The 15,830-nt window shown below is 41.1% G+C and overlaps 2 protein-coding genes across 2 annotated transcripts in view; one reads left to right on the top strand and one right to left on the bottom strand.

The window, feature by feature from the left end:
• LOC129188073 (coiled-coil domain-containing protein 148-like) overlaps positions 1-5,063 on the bottom strand; it is a 32,400-nt gene extending 27,337 nt beyond the window's left edge. Inside the window, exons 1-5 of the mRNA XM_054788072.1 lie at positions 5,035-5,063; positions 4,361-4,508; positions 4,109-4,258; positions 3,664-3,785; positions 1,448-1,551 (exon numbers count right to left, since the gene is read on the bottom strand). Of these exons, the coding sequence (XP_054644047.1) occupies positions 1,448-1,551; positions 3,664-3,785; positions 4,109-4,208 (326 nt within the window). The 5' untranslated portion in view covers positions 4,209-4,258; positions 4,361-4,508; positions 5,035-5,063. The remainder of the gene's footprint in view (positions 1-1,447; positions 1,552-3,663; positions 3,786-4,108; positions 4,259-4,360; positions 4,509-5,034) is intronic.
• Positions 5,064-5,250: 187 nt separating this feature from the next.
• The window catches only part of LOC129187360 (plakophilin-4-like), an 84,601-nt gene continuing 74,021 nt past the window's right edge, over positions 5,251-15,830 (top strand). Inside the window, exon 1 of the mRNA XM_054786498.1 lies at positions 5,251-5,403. The gene's annotated coding sequence lies outside the window, so the exon portion shown is untranslated. The remainder of the gene's footprint in view (positions 5,404-15,830) is intronic.

Below are 15,830 nucleotides of genomic sequence, written 5' to 3'. Positions count from 1 at the left end.
ACCCCACTATTTGAGAAGCACGCAGATAGATGAAAGTGATAGAAAGCTTTTTTCAAGTCATTTACCAAAAATGTACTGCGATTGTCAATTTTGTAAAATGAGATTCCGTTTTTGTTCATGTTGAAATGTCCACTTCAGTGGAACCTCTAAGTTTAAACACCCTTAAGGTCGATTCAGAATTAGACCAACAAATTCAGCCCCTAGAACTCATTTTGCAAGCATCAACTGCACGTCTTTCTTTTTCTTTGGATTTTTGTGGCTTTTCTATATGATTTTCATCGGAAAGACCGGCTTCAACAAAAGAAAATCATGAGTAGAACAAGAATAAACAAAAATAAAGTAAGCAGGAGAACTCCAGTGTCGACATATTTCAAGAGACCACCGTGTTTTACTGTGGTTAACTTCTTTTTACACAAAAACGTTGACAGTGCAGTTATTAAAGATTGGATGATGGTAACACTTTGATCCTGAAATGTTTAATTCTATTTCCATTTTTTCCAATGCCAATCATCCATCCATATTCTATGCCGTTTATCTTTACTAGGGTCACGGGCATGCTGGAACCTATCCCAGCTGACTTTGGGCAAGAGGCAAGGTACACCCTGGAATGGTCGCCAGCCAATCGCAGTCCTATGTCAACCATAGGATTTAAAATGCTTTGGGACACCTCTGTTTACCGGTAACTCAATGTCAAAATAGCTACAGCAAAGAAAAAGTCTTTAATGCACCTATGAGCAACCTAGCATTCTTTTTGCACACAGCAAAAGGTTCCATTTGTTTCATAAACACAGAATAAGAATGGCTTTATGGGGTATTAGGCACATAACTTGCCATACTGTTTTCATTTGCTATTGAGTGCATGATGCCTCAATGCCGTGTATCATATTACACTAACTGGCCGACCGAGCACAACAGTGAATAAAGTCACCACAAAGACATGCTTTTTAACGAGATAGCTTTGGTATCTTAGAATAATTGTACTCAATATAGATCAATGCATCACACACATCCTGATGACTTTGCTCATTATCAAGCCCCATGCTTGTGTACATCGTTAACCTTGGGTGACTTAGACATGGACATTATTGCACCCCATGGCTACGGCTGCTTTTCTCACTTCACAAGACACTGAACTTTTTTCCCCCGGTTTTATATATTCCCTTTTGTCTCTGCATCGTTATAAAGCTTTGTTGCGGTCATTCTCTTCCTCTGAGACCCCTAATTCACTGTCATCATTGCAAGTCAACATGCGAGAAACATCCTACATTTTGCTTCCATTACTCCAGTCTTGTCTCCTTTTGGTTTATCTTTCTCTCCCCTATTTTTTCCGGACCGATCCCCCTGTCTGAGCACAATGGGGCTTAAGTGGAATGACTGTTTAGTGTAATGGCACAGTAGTCAGAAAAACTGCAGCAGATAATGACTGGGAGTAATGGGGCTCTCTTACTCTGCTTTTTGCAGCCTAGGGCATTCTCTGCTCCACACCTGCCTGTGTTGGCGTAATATGTCGCACTCTTTAATTTCCTTGGCCACACATTGGGTCCTCTTCACCTACGAGAGAAAGATTAATACACAGCCAGATTAAATACTGCTATGGAACTACTGTATGGATTGAAAAATACGGAGAGGTCGTGCTTACATGCACTCGATATGTGACAATTTTATGTAAAGATAATTTGCTTTAGGTTAAAGCGTCGTTTTTTTTTTGTTTTTTTTTAAGACCTCTTTCACAGCCCTGTCATTGCAGCAATGCTTTGTCTTCATGTAGTGTTTTTTTTACACGGGCCATTGGATAAAATAATTGGGCATCAAAATTTCACACAATTAAAATATGTAAATAAGTTATTTCATGCTCAAATATAATACAACACTTAGTGTTAATTTTTGACACCTGTGGTCATTATCCAACAAAAAGGTTTTTTTTTAATTATTCCATCTTATAATGGCTATTCCCCATTTGTGCTCCCTGCATTTTACCCTCCAAAACATCAATACTGTGCCTCGCCTCTGATCACATAAATAAGCATAATAACATAAGCCAATTAACATAAATAAGGTCTTTCAATTCTTCTAAACTAATCTTTCAAACTAAACTTCCATCCATCCGTCCCTCCATCTTCTTCCGCTTATCCGAAGCCCTGACTTCCCTCTCCTGGGCTACTTCGTCCAGCTCCTCCCGGCGGATCCCGAGGCGTTCCCAGGCCTGTTGAGAGACATCGTCTCTACGACGTGTCCTGGGTCTTCCTCGAGGCCTCGTACGGGTCGGATGTGCCCTGAACACCTCCCCAGAGAGGTGTCTGGGAAGCATCCTGACCAGTTGCCCGAGCTACTTCATCTGGCTCCTCTCAATGCGGAGGAGCAGCGGTTCTACTCCGAGCTTTTCCCAGATGACAGTGCTTCTCATCTTATCTCTCAGCAAAAGACCAGCCACCCTACGGAGAAAAGTCACCTTCGCCACTTCGGTCACTACCCAAAGCTCATGACCAAACAAAATTTACAAAGTAAAAAATAATCAATTTGGTTGAAGTTATCCTAGCAGGTATACAGTGTATATATATATATATATATATATACTGTATATATATATATAGAGTCAAGCTGCCTCATGCAGTACTAGAGCATCTGTGTCAGTCTTGAAATCAAGATAACCTTCAAGAAAATTCACACTAAAGAAATTGCATTCATACAGGACTTTAGTATAAATTCAGACATTTTATGGCAAATTGCATTTGCCAAATTTCAAAACTAATCTATATAATGGATACAGTTGTTTTGCAGTTCTCAACAGTTGCTGCTAAGGACATAATGTTATCACAAGGCAAAATGTCCAGCATTTCTAAGCAAAAAAAAATACTTCTGGTTTCTGCCTTGAGGGCAAAAATGACACCACGCTGCAGGCAATACATGGTGATTTATTTACACTCCATCATGTCACCTGTGGGAGATATGCAGAATGCAGGCCTGCCATTCTACCAGAAGCCAAAATGTGAATGTGGACAGTCTTATCTAGGCTATGCAGGGAGCGCGGGTTAGAAGGGACCACTGACAACTTTTAAGGATAGTGTTTAAAAAGGGGAATATTGCCACTGTTTAGCAATTAAAACACTGCAGGTTGAACAGCATAATCTCTTTTGGCCATGAGCACATACGGTACTTTTCCCTCTACTGTGAGTCAAACTTCAAACACTTATAATAGACCCCAGACAGCCTGATGAATATTAATGAAACTAGACGGTGTATTGTGTGTGGTAGTGATATTGGTGCTCCCTTTCAACGCCAACGATTATGCAATGCCAGCTTAAATCCCTTAATGATGATAATATGTGGCATTCTGAAATAGAGGAGCGAAAGATTGACAAACCAATAGAAATCGAACTGTGGTTGGAATGTGTGTTGGACTGTTTGTACTTGAAAACGATTCTGATTTTACCGTGTGAACATCACATTACATGTAACAGGTACTGATGGGCAAAACTATCACACACATTGCATGTAAAACTATACGATAGAGGCAAACGCCCTCGCAGCAACGTCCAAACACTCGAACAAAAGTGAACCAAAATCAAAACCGCAAACTCTGAGGTCTTCGTGTGTTTTTGGAGCTTTTGGATGTTGCTGCATGTTTGCCCCTATCAGCCAACATACAATACAGCTCAAATGTACCTTTTTGGCAATTAAGGCACTCTCCAGTCGTTTGGCATCAACAATGGCTTGCACCCTATCATATTCTGCCGGTTTATATTTTGACCTGCCCAGGCCATGTTTCCATCGGGCAGTCAGTTTTTCTGCATAGGAGGAAGCACAGGATATGGACATTTCATGTTAAAAGTAAAAGCCTTTTCCGCTGACTACAGCATGAAAATATATATATATATATATATATATATATATATAAAAGGACAGAGAAAGAGCAAATGAGGTGCTATGAACTGCTGCAGAAAAGACTGCAGGCAAAGCGTCAAAGCATTTCAGTGTGCAGTTAAGCTGAGTGCCTTAAAGACAGGTGAACAAACAAGCCATGTGGACAAAAGCATCAAAGCCATGTTGGAACATTCAGGAGAAGCCCAGCATAAGAACTTCAGGTCAGATTTCACACTTAGTTACTTACCCACATCTTCTGCTCTGAAGCTTGTGATAAATGCTTGCGGACCTCCTGCATTCATTGCCCAGGTGTTGCTTTTGTAATCATGCTCAGTCATGCAGGTCATTTATATACAAGATGAGTTAAATCAACTCACTTTTGTGTCCACAGGTATGCCTATAAAAATAGATTAGGCATAGTGTAAAATATGTCGCAGTATATCCTCATGGGTACTTGGCACATATATAAATTATAATGTTACACAGATTTATAGGCTACCTATTTGAAGGTATGCTGCTGACAACCTGTGTAGACAGTGGTGGCTTGTGACGACCAAAGCAAACCAATCGTCACCTGTTGGCACTTCTTGATGACGTAATAATCCGGAAGAAGCACGGCATGAAGCACAAAGATTACACGAGCGCCCCTATTGGTCAAATAAAAACATACAATTTGTGTTCCAAAAATACAAATACAGATTAAGACTTCAGTCTGACCTTTAAACTCAATGTTGTGTCAAGATAGTGTTACGTTTTCTGTGTAAATTGCAGAAATTAGTACATAAGTACTATTTGCATGTGTTTTCTTTGAGACTTCATAATTGCGGTTGTAGGGGACTTGTAGAATGACATTTTTGGCTTATGCGACACACTGAAGTTTCGAATATTTTGACACCTCTCAGTATGACACAGTGCATTCTTTTACCACTCCAAACTTCAACAAAAATAAACGTTTAACTGTTTAATACAACGGTCAATTAAAAAAATCAGAACTAAATTTGACTATCGCTATAGCTGTAACCACATTTGGCATATTATAAACTAAAAGTATCGCTATCTCGTGCTATCCAACGTTTGATTTGCATATATGGCTAGCAAACAGAAAAGGCACAACATTAAAGTACAACGAAGCAGGTTTAAAGTGGATATCATGTGAGAAAATAGGCGTGTTACCCCAATTTTTCATCTTCGTATTCTTCGGGAGCGTATCAGTTGACAAAAACTGTAACCAGGGAAACTGACGTCAGCATTTCTCATTGGTCGATTCAACAGCACCAACACCCCAGGGAACGACTCTCTCCGTCATCTTAACCAATCATAAGTGGTTTACTGGTCCCCTCGCCCCGCCCCCTGACGTCATGCAGCTTCACAGCGCTTGGGACTGCTGCTGGGAAGCAAGGAGCTTGCGGAGGGGTCGTCTTCTCTTTGCTCGGCTATGGAGGCGAGTTCAACTCGCACACGCATGGGACTACAACGACGATGAAGTTTCGCTTTCAAATGTAGACGCGTGCCGCGACCCCAAACAACACTCTCCACTATAAGGTAAATGAACATGTTTTTTTCTGTAATCATTGTAGAGTTTGCAAAGTCCGGAGACGTGAAAGCATCACCGCAGAATAGTATGAACTGCGAAAAGTCTTTAAATGTATTGGAAGTGGTCATTCTTTTAAATAGACTTAGGGTGCGGGAGCACCTTTTTTAGGAGGGGAGGCGGGAATGCTCCATTAATGTTGAACGTATGAACACATTATCTTCGTAAACACCTTCAGGAGACCTTCACTTGCTTGCTGCCATGCACGCTGGGGATGCAAAGATGGCCATCTCAGCGCCCGTCCGCCTAAAAACTGCTGCTGTGTCACTTTTCTTGACGCCAACCAACTCGCTGTTTAGTTTGCATTTTAACGCATGTTGCCAGGAAGTAAAGGGAAAAGGGGAGGAGGGCAGGTGAGCCTACAGTGGGGGAATTTCTGGAATGCATGGTGAGAGAGACTTGCAATCCCGGAAAAAAAATCCCAAATTACCAACACATTAATTGACTGTCACACCTTGCAGATTATTGTATGCATTTCATTCAGTGTTTCCACTTGATAAAGGTGCTTTTCTTGACAGTAGCTGGCTTTAGAACAACATACCGGAGGCTCACCCTTTTTCCCCCCTCAGGCTGTTGGATACGTTATCAGCCTTTGCTACCAAAATAAACTTCTTCAGACATGTCCATGCCACCCCTTACCTAGAGTATATTCATCCTGCCTCACCTGATGCAGACTGATTTTATTTCTGTGACTATTCTCATTCACCCACCCTCAACCCGAGTGCTGTCCTATTTAGTCTTGAGCATGAACTGATGAAGTCTGCTCGATTCAATCTCCTGAGAACACACACTGATGCTGGTTATCAGTGGGAATGCACTCACACTGACAGAATCAGGGAATCTCTAGGTTCCGGTTCTCGTGATTCCCATTGCTGCCGGTTTGGAACAACAGAGCGGTTGTTGTTTTTGACTAGTTTTAGCTTGCGCTCTGTGTGAGAAAAGAAGCTTGTCAGGGACCTTAGAGGTCAAATACAGTCCATTCTGAGGTAGTTGGCATCATCATGGGGGCTTTCAGTGACATTTTAACACGATTAACTGTTGTGTGGCTGTAGAAAGAAGTTAAGCAATACATTAAAATACTCGGCTGGTTCAAAAGAACCAGAATAAGGAGTGTGCAAGGTCCAAGCCGCAAAGCCCCGCAGTAGTGTATTGGCAGTGTGTTGTCCAAAATGTAACCTCGATGGTGGGATTCAGACTGTTTAAAAGAGAAACTCGGAACACGTCATTTTGTGTGTCTGTAGCTTTAATGCAAATGAGCAATCAAGTGAGGTAGATGATAGAGCTAACATTTGGTGGTGATAAACGGGCTTGAGGGACACACAGTACTGTCAGAACACTGTTAAAAAGTCATGTAATAATTACCGTATTGTGCTGTACTTTGGTCGTTTTAAGCATTCCCGCAACTTCCTTCCAGGGCGCATTGATTTCACATAGCTACATAGAAATGAACGCTACACCGAGCGTTAACTTTACCAAACTCCAAAACTAAAACACAGCAGCAGTGGCGGCAGCTCCAATATGCAAGGGTTCCTTTTCGGTAGTGGCCTGATGCGTTGGGAGCGCGGCGCTAACTCGTTATGAGCGAGTGAGTATGTGGTGAAGCTTGTCGCTAGCCAGCTAGTAGCTAGCCGGTGTGGTGTGGTGAGGTACTTGGCCAGTAAAGTAGTTATTTGGCGTAACAGTGTTAATAATAATAATAACAATGTTGCTGTAGCTTGCTTAATATGCAGGTAACATCATGTAAATGGAGCGTTGTTTGCCGTTTTTGGAGTTTTTTTCAGAAGGCTGTATAGGCGGAATAGTAGCATCCCATTCCGTGCATTCTTAAATGTCTCTTTTCAGCTGTTCTTATATCTTGAGAACGCACAGAAAAGAGAAAGACGTGTGTTCAAGTCTCACATAAGGATTGTGGATGATGAGCAAATTTCCAAAAAAATGCAGTTGTCTTTTAAGGCTGGTTCTCCTTTGGGAATAAGTTTAATGGCTTAAATGGTAATGCTTTTAATTCATTTTGAATGTGCATACAAGGTTACATTGAAGTATTTTACATGTTTACAGTTTCACAATTCAACATGTCCGAAAAGGAGTAGGAAGAAGCAGATCTAAGCAAAAAAGAAAAACAAACCCATTTCATATTTCAGCTGACCTGACAACTGCAGACTTGCGTGATATGTCAATATGGGAATTTAGAGGGTTACAGTATTTTCTGCCGAAGCTTTGGTCAATATTTGTTGGTTCTTGTTAATTGGCATCTTTGTGGGGCAACATATCGGCTGATGCACGTATCTGCTTTGTCATACGCCCTTTTCCCAACACTTTTAAGGCAGAAACAACTCATATTCAAACACACAGTGTGTGATTGTTTGACCCAGTCAGTCCTTTTAATGGGAAGCGACAACGCAGCTAAGCACGCTTTGGCAGGCAAGTTTTCACGGCCTAATTCTGGCCCGACATCAAGGTTTAAGCCCTCACCCCTGTGTTTCATGTCAGATTTACTTTTTTTTCGCTGGGATCAAAAGTTGTTTTCAATCCCACCCTGTTTTTAGTGAAGGGGAAAGTATTTACAGCCTTTGCCCTCATCCTGAATGACTTTAAATCTGCCATTTTTGTTGCTTGTGTATGCCTTAAGTGTTAAAACCTCACAGTCTGTGGCACTTGTGCACAAATAATCAATCATGTTCTCAAAAGTTGAACACTACTGAGTGGCCATCAATCAGATTGATGTGTTTGGTTTACTCACCAACCCTTAATGTATTTTTCTTGCGATTAAGTTCTGTTCACTCTCCACAAGTCCATGCGCTATGTTTCCTTTATGGTGCAGATCTTTTCAAGGTGAAAAGCTCAAGAGAGTCAGTCGATATACTTTGTTTTGGCTTGGGATTGAAGGAAGGAAGGCCACAGCTGAGTGGGCTTGACTTTTGTGTTGATAACAAGAGGTTATACTGGTAGCAATCAGCCAATGAGGGGCTGTATTCATACTTTGGACATTTTTATTCCCCAGCTCGCATTTGCAGATATGTGCTCCGAAGGGAGTGTTTTTCTCCAGCCGTCTTCGAGGACAAACCACAGGTACCGGTGAGGTGAGGACTCACTTTGCAAGCCAAGTTCAGTCATTTTGGAAAGGGTTTCGATGGGATCAAAAAGCTGCATGTATTGGAATGGATTTCGATGGAGTAAAAAAGCTGCATCTATAGAATACTAACGGTTGCTTATTTGAATGAGGCTTAACATTTTTTGGCTGCTGTCGGGTTAACTGGATATGTAAATATATTTGCAAAAAGTACCAGATTTCATGCTTTCGCCGGGCGCTGGACAGCTAAGATAATACTAGAAGAGAAAGCATGTCAGCGCTTTGAGAGATTAGGTGCACAATAGATTTTTGTCTGGTAAAACAGGCCTCTATGGGCCTGACATGCTGAGTCTGAAAGACAGCCCCTCGTGAGTTTCTGCTTTGTGGGCATTAGCCGGGACCGGGATAGTGCTTTTGCACTTTGGTTTGTTCAACATGGAGCGCTATTACTACTAATACTTCTACTAACACTTCAGCCAACAATACATTTTATCTGTATCATCCGCCACAGATGTAACTGTGCCGTTTACATGAAACGATGCATTGCCGTAAGATGACATGCTGTTTACTAAGAACAGGGTTACTACACATGTATAGAAAGTATGGAGAAGCATGGAATTTGATTCTTATCAATTTCCTGGTCTGGAAAAGTATGGAAAATGGAAACTCGAGTATAGAATATTTATGTTTCCAAAAGTTTTTGGCGCTTGCTAGGGCAGCTAAGATTTTTGTGTGAGGGCACACAATGGCTGCCGGATCCTTTTTGGCAAGATTGATAAGTTGAATGGTCCTCCTCCAGCGCTGCGTATGAGCTACATTAACTACCTTTAATCGCCTGGAAGTTATATGGTGAGGTGAAATGAAATGTGAATGAAATGAAAACAATCACGATTGATCATTTATGTACGGTACATGATACTAGGGCTGAAACTAATGATTGTTTTCTATATTAATCTGAAGCTTGCTGTTTCGATTAAATGAGTAATCGGTTAGGCAAAATCAACATGAACCAAACACACACAGTTAGTGGTTTGGTCAGAAAAGAGGCAAAAATGTCCATCACTGTTTTCCAAAGTCAAAGCTGATGTGTGTGAATATTTTGTTTTGCGTGAAACACAAAGATAACAGATCTGCTTTCATGGGTGGCGAAGGAAATATTCACGTTTGAGAGGCAGAGGATATTTACATTTTTTTAATTTAAAAAAAACAATTAATGGAAAACCAACGTCGGTGATTAATTTGATAATCAATTAATCATCAATTGATTAATTGTTGCAGCAGTTATGATACATGATCTGTTTACTGAGCATGGGAAAAGTCTGGAATTTTGAAATGTCAGATCTGTAGCAACCCTGTAAGAGAAATTAAAAGTAGACAAGTTTGCACACCAGCAGGATGTCAATCAAGGTTTGCCTTGCACGCTTAAGCGCACATTTGCAGGCACATTGCCTAGTACAGGGGAACCTCAGTTTTTGTCATTTATTCATTCCAAAAGATCACATAAAAACCGAAACGTACGAATCCATTTTTCCCATAAGAAATAATGTACTGCAAATCCAACAAGTTGTGTGTGAATGCTGAGGAACCGAAGCTGAACTGAAATGCTGTCGGAATGTAGAATAAATGTAGGAATAGCTTGGAAGCTGAGCTGACGCTATACTGGAATGCCATTTAAACGTATGCATATTGAAATGTAGAATGTGTATTCTGTGGACTGAATGCAGAAATGTTGAAATCTAGAATGACTCCAGGAATACTTTGAAAAGCAAACACAGGAGAGACTTGTTCTTTTCCAATGTTGGGGTTTGTTTTGTCGTGTGTTGGTGTATCTCGCTCTGACTGACGAGGCATGGTTTTGGAAGTCTGAAGTGGGTAACCGACTCCCCCAAATACTTGGAGGGTTAGCAGAGCCGCCAAATGGGTGACATGAACCACTGCTAGCACTCTTTGGTCGTGCACAGCATTTAACATTTGAGGGAATGCAACAATGTTTCTGTGGCTTTGGATGCTGCAGTGTTGTACTCCATATTCTCGCTTGGTTGCAGTCTTCTTTTGGATAAAAATGGTCTTACCTTAGCCAACACTGTCAGGAAGTAAATACATCATTTGTCATTTTCCCACTGGTCTGTGAATTTTTGGGACTTTTTCTTGCCAACATCAACACTAATTTGACTTGGGGTGGGGTGGTGTGGTGCATATACATTACAGACTTACAAGGAATAAAATCAATAGTAAAGTACATGCAAATAGTCAAGATGAAGCCAATCATCAAAACAAAATCCAAATGTGTTCCAAAATAACATAATGCAATCAAATATATCGGCATTTGTTTTGTTTCCAGCGTGTGTTGTGCAGTAAATCTGTGCTGTCAGGCTCGTAAGGACGGCTGGTTCTGTGGACAGAGACGGAGTCGGTGTGGATGAAAGCACAGAACGCCTCATTAGCTCGCGCTCTTGTCTTCTGATGGGGAGCGTCTGTGAGTTTTCATTGGGAAGTGAAGGAATTCAGTTGACATTTCGGCAGGCGTTAGTCACGTTTTCCATTGTTAGGCAAATGCAAGAGCAGCATTTGCCTAATTTATTGCTCACTGCTTAAATACAAGATAATAGTTTGTAAGTGGAAGTTGCATTTTTGCCAGAATATTAATTGACTTCTTAAACTTGCTTACAAAATGTTTTCAACAATGTACAAATCTGCAACACTGTCTAATAACATGGAAAGGGATTTTGTCAAAAGTAACCCAATAGAAGGTAGAGAGAGTTACTGCATGTCTTTACTTGCAATATTTAAGTTGAATTCCAGTTTGTCAAGAAGTTTAAGTTTTGCTTGTTTGTAAATGTCGAGACATTTAGAAAATGGCGGGATACAGATTTACCTTGTGATTGAAAATGAATAAATACCGTTCATGTGACATTTGAAAAGACGTTTAATATAAAATCACTAGCATTGGAGCCACTTTGGAGTCAGATGTTGGCTTTTTCACATCAAAGCTTGTATTCTATTTTCTGTCTCACACTCTGTTCGAATATCTACTTGCAATATGAAAACTGACAAAGCTGTAGCCTGAAGGCAACCGCACACATATAAGTACAGTTAGCAACCCTATCCGGAAAAAAAAACATTCTGCAATGATGATCTTGCTTTCCAAGCCAATCCAGGGAGACCTCAAATGCCCTCTCTTCTTTCTACAATACCAAACCTTCTTATTTTTTGCTTGGATGCTCTCATTCCCAAGGTAATCACACATCATATACAATTTCCTGTTGTGGCGGAAATGCTGGTAAATCATTTATCACACAACACAAAAAGGAGCTCATCTTTTTGGCTGTGGAGATGAGCATGCATTGGATATGAGAAAAGATTTGTAGTGATATCCGGGATGGGGGGGTATGATAAATGTGATATTTGTACACACAACGTCTGTTGTACTCTCAGGAGTTAAAGTTATTAGGACAGTGCCTCACATGAAATCATATGTACAATACCGCGGCCAGTTTAACACAGTGTTGGACAAAGCGTGGACAAACACGGCTCATTAGCAGTGAAGCTACACACAAATGGCGTGTTCCCAGACAGACTTATGAAACGCACTTTTAGACTGTCTAAATGTCACGTTAGATTTTGGCTAACACACATCAAATACGCTTGTTTTAAAACTAAAATTGTTTATAATATGCAACCTTTAAAATGGACTTATGAGGCACTCATCAGACAGCAATTATGTTGTACTTTACAGTACCTGGGCCTTCAGTAGGGACTTACCCAGACAGAACTTTTCTCACCAGACACTGTGAGGGATCAGTATTCTTCTTCTTCTTCAAAAAAAATGACAACAACAATAATATACTGCCATAAGTTGCCATTGGGATTCAAACCCAATGTAAAGTGTATGTAAAGTGCTGCCATTGTTACCCAATGCTCCACCTAACTCTTTATCTTCAAATTCATCGTCGTCCAAACGCCTGACTTTCATTTCTGCTAGTAATTTTCAGCGTCCCTAACTCCCACTGGTGATCGGCGGTGCGTTTAAAGTTGATGCTCAGCCGAACTAGACAACTCCAAGCCTCCACAGGACAAATTCATCTTTAAATATGGGATGGAATGGCCTTTATTGGCAATGTGGACGCCATTGTGGGCCTAGCTTGGCTTGTTAAACAGTTTTGCTGTGATCAGCCAATCAGTGGATGGGAAAATGCTGACGTTATTTTAGGTCAGATGGCTGGCCCCGAGAGGCGAATCTGAAACAGCTCCATTGCTAATAGTGTTGGATCTGTCCACACGGAAATGTTTTCAGGTCAAACGACAAAGCATTTTCGTGTTTCAGCCTTTCATCCACAGGAAAATGGTATTACGGAGTGGTAAAATCTGAAATCGCCGGATTGTCGTTGCTATGTAGACAACTAAGCCGCCAATTTCTGAAAATGATGATGTCACCGCCCCGTCGCTGTCACATGACCAGAAGTGACAAGCCGACACGCCAACATAATAGCTGAACGTTTCGACTGGCATGATTCACCCCAGGCGACATTCTCCTGATATTTTGGTGTCATATACTCCAAAATGACTTGGCAACACGTGGAAGCTGAAATCTGATTGGCCAAGCAAATGTAACATACACATACACCATGTGAGTCATGCTATGAAATGAAGATAATAGACTGTTGGGAATAAATTAGCAGACTTTCATGGAACAAACACCAGCGTTTGAGCTGTAACTGTAGGTCAGTGCTTCGGATGTTATGTGTTTAGGCCAGCAGAGAAGACTTTGCTGGCCATGGCGGCTGGTATTTCATATTACTACACCTTTCTATGACACCCACACAAAAAAAAAGACATTTCACATCTTGGAAGTATTAAAAAAAACCCTCATGTTCCCTTCCTCTCCTGAGCTATTTAGAGTGAATACACACACTGGTTGACTGGAGACCAACACTGTCATTTTGGAACATTGGCATGTCACACACCTCATATTGCCCAAATGCCAACGCGAGCTGCTGTTGGTTTGTCATTTGCCCAAAAGGCCATTGTCCCTGAATGTTTTACACATGACTCATATTTTTACTCAACACAAGTTTCAACTGGTGTGTTCACGTTGGGAGTTATAAGTGGCTGCAGATTCTTTTTTGCAAGTTACTGTGCTTTATTTTCTTACAGTCGGTGAACTTAGAGTGAATGGTATTTGTTCATGAACTCATGCCAAAAAATAGTCTGGAGGCAATATCGAATAAAGCAATAAAGTGTTGAGGCTATATATTTTACAGACTGTAGGCAAGACACAAAACTGGCAACAGAGCTTCGAACGCTGTGGCTTGTAGGGGGCTGCACATGATAAAATACCGGACCGTTGGGTCTGCGCTACACGAGACAATCTGACCTTTTGAACCCCCTTATGAACCGTGGGTTTTTCAATACATTTTACACCGTGTTTGCGCATGTGTGCCCTTCAAGGCTGGCGAAATGTCCCATTTCCCACAAGTTACATACTGTAATTCAAGTGAGGGACAGTCTGTCTACAAGCGGACGATAAGGCGAGGCATTTGGTGTGGAAGCGCGCAGCCGCTTGGGCGGCATCCCACTTCCGCTGCCTGGCCCTGTGCATGCGGATGTGCCACGGCCGTCTGCCCTGCGACTCAGGGCGTGCGCCGGGGCCTTCTGGTGAATCTCCTCCCGCCTCCCGGCCCCGGTGTGGTGTACCTGCTTCTGAACACTTCACCTCCCGTGAAAACAGACAAAGTGCATATGATGAAAGGAGCGTGCTGCCATTGTGCAGTATGTATGAACACTGGAAACCTGGTGTGTCCAAAGGGGCCATTTTCAGCCGCAGCTTGTTCTTCTAATGAGAGATCTTATTTTATTACATTTTTTTGTCACCTATCACACAAAGCTTATATACCCTTATAGTACAATGTACTGGCCTACATTCAATTGGTTTTAGCATCTTTAATATACACATCAAGTGGCCCCTATGTCCATCAATGTTTCTGTATGCTTTATCAATATTGTCATTTCTTATTTGAGAATTGTATTTATTGGAGGATTACCTGCCAGTAGATATCAATTTCATTAGCATCAAAAATAATTTAAATAGTTTGTGAGAAAAAAGTTGTTAAACCCGTGGCTCAAAAACACACAAGCTGCACCCCTAGTGGCTTGTTGCGCTAATTATGCCTTTATTGAATCTCATCATTTACTTAGTACTCCTATTTCTTCTATTTTCAATGGCCTGGTTTTATGTCGTTTCCTCTCCAAATGTCCTCCACACGTAAATTATCTGTATCCAGGAAAGCATTAGGGTGTTAAATTGACTCATCTAATGGCATGAGACAGGATGAAGTGCATCACTGTAGCTCAAATTCCGATTCTATTTAAAGGATTTACACCCAGTAAGAATAATTTTCGTAGTCTGTCAAAGTGCATTACTGTTGGTAGCATGTGTGTGTGAGAGCCGATGTGCCTTGCAGCATAATTATTGAAAAAGGTTGGTTGGGAAAAGGTGTGTGAATAATCACTCAGTGTGCCTGTTAAAGGCTGTATTTCCTTCTTACTCCTGTATGCACAGTCCAAACACAGCTTATGTCATCCTCCAACCGTTTGTATGTAGCGTTAGTTTGCAAAATGTCTACACAGGAAGCAGAGGTGACGCTGTAGAACAAGTCATACCCACTCTACACTACCACTGTTGTACATACTGTAGTACCGTTCTTTTATGTTCTCCCTTGCGTAATGAGGTGCTATGTTGTTGCACAGGAGTGACAGTTTTGCGCCTATTTGACTGTTTATGCTATGAAAAGGAGACATTCTTCAGGTTGCTTATTGGAGTGTCTGTAAAAAGCAAGTATTTTCATGTATTGAGAGCACTAATGCGTCAAACATGTTGACCTTGGCTAATAATAACTTAAGTGATGTACCAATTATGCAATATGCTATGAGATCTTTTGTAATATGTAGTACAAGTATATATAACCCAGGCTACAGTATATACTACCTGGACTCTCACATCAGCCCACAGCTAAGGCTACTTCTCAGTGCTTTGTTTGCATCTCTTAAATCTAATACAGTGGAACATCAACACAGTCCTCGAACACAAGCCATTCCTGGATGCTGGTGAATATTTAGAAACAGTTTTTCCCAGAGGAAATACTGGAAATGAAATGAATCCATTCCAAAGTCGAACTGACACCATAATAGATTAGATTGTACTTTATTTATCCCAATAACTAATAATAACACTTGTACTAACTGTTCAGGCAGTGTTTTGAATAACATTTCAACATGTTGAACCGTCAAACGAGTACAAAATACGCTTCA

The sequence above is a fragment of the Dunckerocampus dactyliophorus genome, chromosome 9 (genome assembly GCF_027744805.1).
Source record: "Dunckerocampus dactyliophorus isolate RoL2022-P2 chromosome 9, RoL_Ddac_1.1, whole genome shotgun sequence".
NCBI lineage: Eukaryota > Metazoa > Chordata > Actinopteri > Syngnathiformes > Syngnathidae > Dunckerocampus > Dunckerocampus dactyliophorus.
Note: the sequence above shows the minus strand (reverse complement) of the source record. Positions and strands in the feature narration are given on the sequence as shown.